This window comes from Penaeus japonicus, unplaced genomic scaffold (genome assembly GCF_977035675.1).
Source record: "Penaeus japonicus unplaced genomic scaffold, GWHDUDI00000001_assembly GWHDUDI00000013, whole genome shotgun sequence".
Classification (NCBI taxonomy): Eukaryota; Metazoa; Arthropoda; class Malacostraca; order Decapoda; family Penaeidae; genus Penaeus; species Penaeus japonicus.
This window is the reverse complement of record NW_028234415.1, coordinates 45,790,280-45,793,866: the sequence shown is the minus strand read 5'-3', so window position 1 is coordinate 45,793,866 and position 3,587 is coordinate 45,790,280. Positions and strand designations below refer to the sequence as shown.

The 3,587-nt window shown below is 46.2% G+C and overlaps 1 protein-coding gene across 1 annotated transcript in view; it reads left to right on the top strand.

Annotated features, from left to right (window-relative positions):
• Positions 1-1,370: 1,370 nt before the first annotated feature.
• LOC122257846 (cell adhesion molecule Dscam2) overlaps positions 1,371-3,587 on the top strand; it is a gene marked incomplete in the record, with an annotated part of 309,226 nt that continues 307,009 nt past the window's right edge. Inside the window, 1 exon segment of the mRNA XM_086543640.1 lies at positions 1,371-2,438. Within this exon segment, the coding sequence (XP_086399766.1) occupies positions 2,416-2,438 (23 nt within the window).

Genomic DNA, 3,587 nt, shown 5'->3' with positions numbered 1-3,587 from the left:
AGAGAGAGAGAGAGAGAGAGAGAGAGAGAGAGAGAGAGAGAGAGAGAGAGAGAGAAAGAGGAGAGGAGAGAGAGAGAGAGAGAGAGGAGAAAAAGAGAGAGGGGAGAAGAGAGAGAGAGAGAGAGAGAGAGAGAGAGAGAGAGAGAGAGAGAGAGAGAGAGAGAGAGGAGAGAGAGAGAGAGGAGAGAGAGGGGAGGAGGAGGAGAGAGAGAGAGAGAGAGAGAGAGAGAGAGAGAGAGAGAGAGAGAGAGAGAGAGGGGGGAGGAGGAGTAGGAGGAGTAGGAAAGGAAGAACATAAACAAGGGAAGAGAAGAAAAGGCACACAAACCAACAGACGAACAAACATTAGAATCCTCCTCTTCCCCCTCCTCCTCCTCCTCGTCCTCCCGCCTCCTTCTCCTCTTCACCCTCCTCCTCCTCGTCCTCCCGCCTCCTCCTTCTAATCCTCCTCGTCCTCCCGCCTTCTCCTCCTCTTCCCCCTCCTCTTCCCCTTCCTTATCCCGCCTCCTCCTCCTCGTCCTCCCACCTCCTCCTCCTCCTCTTCCCCTTCCTCATCCCGCCTCCTCTTTCTCGTCCTCCCCCTCCTCCTCCTCGTCCTACCGCCTCCTCCCTCCTCTTCCCCCTCTTCCTCCTCTTCCCCCTCCTCCTCCCCCTCCTTCTCCTCGTCCCGCCTCCTCCTCCTCTTCCCCTTCCTCATCCCGCCTCCTCCTTCTCGTCGTCCACCTCCTCCTCCTCCTCCTCCTCCTCTCCGCAAAGACCCCCCGAAGCTGATCGCTTTTCACTTTCTTTTCTCTGCCGAAACTTTTTCCGTCTGCGATTCTCTTATTGTCAATAGAACCTCCGTCAAGATTGGCCGGATTATACACATCGACGCGGGCGTCCGAGGACCCGTTATTCTTGCAGAGTTGAAGAAGTTGCGTCGCTCGCTGGGTTCCCGCAGGATATTGCTGGGAGTATCGGGGGTAAGGGGGGGATATCGGGGGTAAAGGGGGTGGTAGCGGGGGTAAGGGGGGTGATATCGGGGGTAAAGGGGGTGGTAGCGGGGGTAAGGGGGGTGGTAGCGGGGGTATGGGGGGTGATAGCGGGGGTAAGGGGGGTGATATCGGGGGGTAAGGGGGGATGATTTCGGGGGTGGGGGGGGTAATGGGGGTAATATCGGGGGTAAGGGGGGTGATATCGGGGGTAAGGGGGGTGATATCGGGAGTAAGGGGGGTGATATCGGGGGTAAGGGGGTGATATCGGGGGTAAAGGGGGTGATATCGGGGGGGGGGGTAATAAATTCCTAAATCACTACAAAAAATTTAATGTTTTACCATCGCATATACTTACACAAAAGATATTACCTTTATCAAGGATATCACAGTCTCAAGAAAATATTAAAAGTATAAAGAAAAGAGAACAGCAGCTTCAACATTAACCTCTCTTCCTCTCCCCTTTTTTCCCTCACTCTGTTTCCCCCTTTCCCCTCGTCTTGGCAGCCGCCGCGTGTGTAAATCTACGGGAGCGGCCCTCCTTGTTTCAATATCACCGACTTGGCCGATAAAAATGTAGCGCGCTGGCCACCCTCCGCTGCTGTAATACCATTAAGTGTGCTTTAAAGGATGCTCTGTGAAAAGTGAAAATCTGGAGAAGGATTTTTTTTTTCCCCCCGAAAAAAATATATAAGATATACACTTTTTATTTTTTCTTCGTTATGGTTGGAAAGGAAGTTATAAACATTCGTTCAAACTTGTTAGTGAATCCTTTGATTGTTAGCGTCTACACAATAAACTTTGAGATTTTAAAGGAGGAAAAATGAAAGGGAAAAATTGAGGGAAATCTGGCGTTTACAAGTGAGAACAAGTGGCGACATGTGGCAATGAGGTCGGCCCCACGCGGTCTGGTCGGATCGTGTCAGGAGGGCAGTTCAGTGTTCCCCGCGCGGGCCAAGAGAGAGGAGGTTATAGTTCCTCGGTCTCTCCCACCCGCTGCCACGGGGGGAAGTTTCACGCGCGCAATCTCTCGCGTCTTTTTGGTGTTGCAAAAAAAAAAAAAAAAGTATAACGATCTGTTTCGGAACCAGTGTTTATTGCTCATCCCTTTGTTTTAAACTAAAAATATATATCGAGTTTATTGCAAATTTCGTTTGTTTTGTTTATATGTTTTTGGTCTTTGTCGAGCCTTTTGAGAGGCAAGGGGCGTTTCAGTGGCCTAGCTCATAGTGTTCAAAAAGTTCATACCTAATTTAGCAATTGGCTAAATCACTCCAACAACTCCCAAAATCTATAAGCAATTCAGAATTCCGATAATCTAATTTCGTTGCGTTTTCGAAATCCCGGTCATTCTATGAAAACTGTATATGTACACAAATCTATTCCTATTATGACATTCCACCTCTGAGAAGTTTTTTGGATATTGAAAATAGAAAAAAAAAAAATGGTCATGAAGCAACTCAGAAGGTAAGTGCATGATTGTGGAGATATACCAGTGCATGTTATTGTAACTCTGCCATGTCCCCGACTCCTTAAAACAACGAAAACATGAATAAAACAAATACTCTTTCTTCTTTTAAGTTTGAAAATCATAATGAGAGAGAAAAGTTCGCAGTCTGTTCAACTTTAGGAATATATTTTTTTCTGAAGAGATGTTACGGCGGCGCGTTCGCTCAACAGCACGAGACTGAGTGGCACTGTCTGGTCACGTGACGCGCAGCCTGGCACCCGCGTGTTGCGTTTGGATGTGGCACCTGGACACACACACACACACACACACACACACGCACACACACATACTCATACACACACTCAAACTCACACACACACAGACACACACAGACACACACTCATACACACACTCAAACTCACACACACACAGACACACACAGACACACACTCATACACACACTCAAACTCACACACACACAGACACACATTCATACACACACTCAAACACACACATGCACACACTCACACACACACACACACTTATGCATACACTCAAACTCACACACACACACACACACACACACACACACACACAATTTCTACCTATGCCTTAATGTTAGCACACCTTTCTACAAATGTCTTCGCAGTTATAGGATTAATTCCTTATTCTTAACCAGTATATGATCATTTATGGTACATTCATATATATTACTGTCTATGAATGATATAGTGTTATTATCACATTACTGTTACACCTATCGACAGATGTTTTAAACGTTTGTATAATATTGTCTACATACACACTACAGTCCTATATAAATATATATATTATCTCCTATGTTAACCTACACTGCTATTGTTGTCTTGTTGCTAGTCTTATCCATAGCTGTCCACATCGTCAGCTATACCCACCTATGACAGCTATGCTTGCAGTCACATGCATTCTCTCTGCAACACCTGGTTGTATACACACACACCCTGTATTGTTTTCACTGAATCATATCCAGCCATATTTGGAGTTATGATTTCTGTGTCTGTTTCCTGAAATTAGTCACTTACTGTATTTCATCTGGATTTCAGAGGCATTTCTTGTCTTCATATTACTATACACTTTTTTTTTTAATTAGGCTTAATGTGGTAAGGTGATATGAGGACACACACACA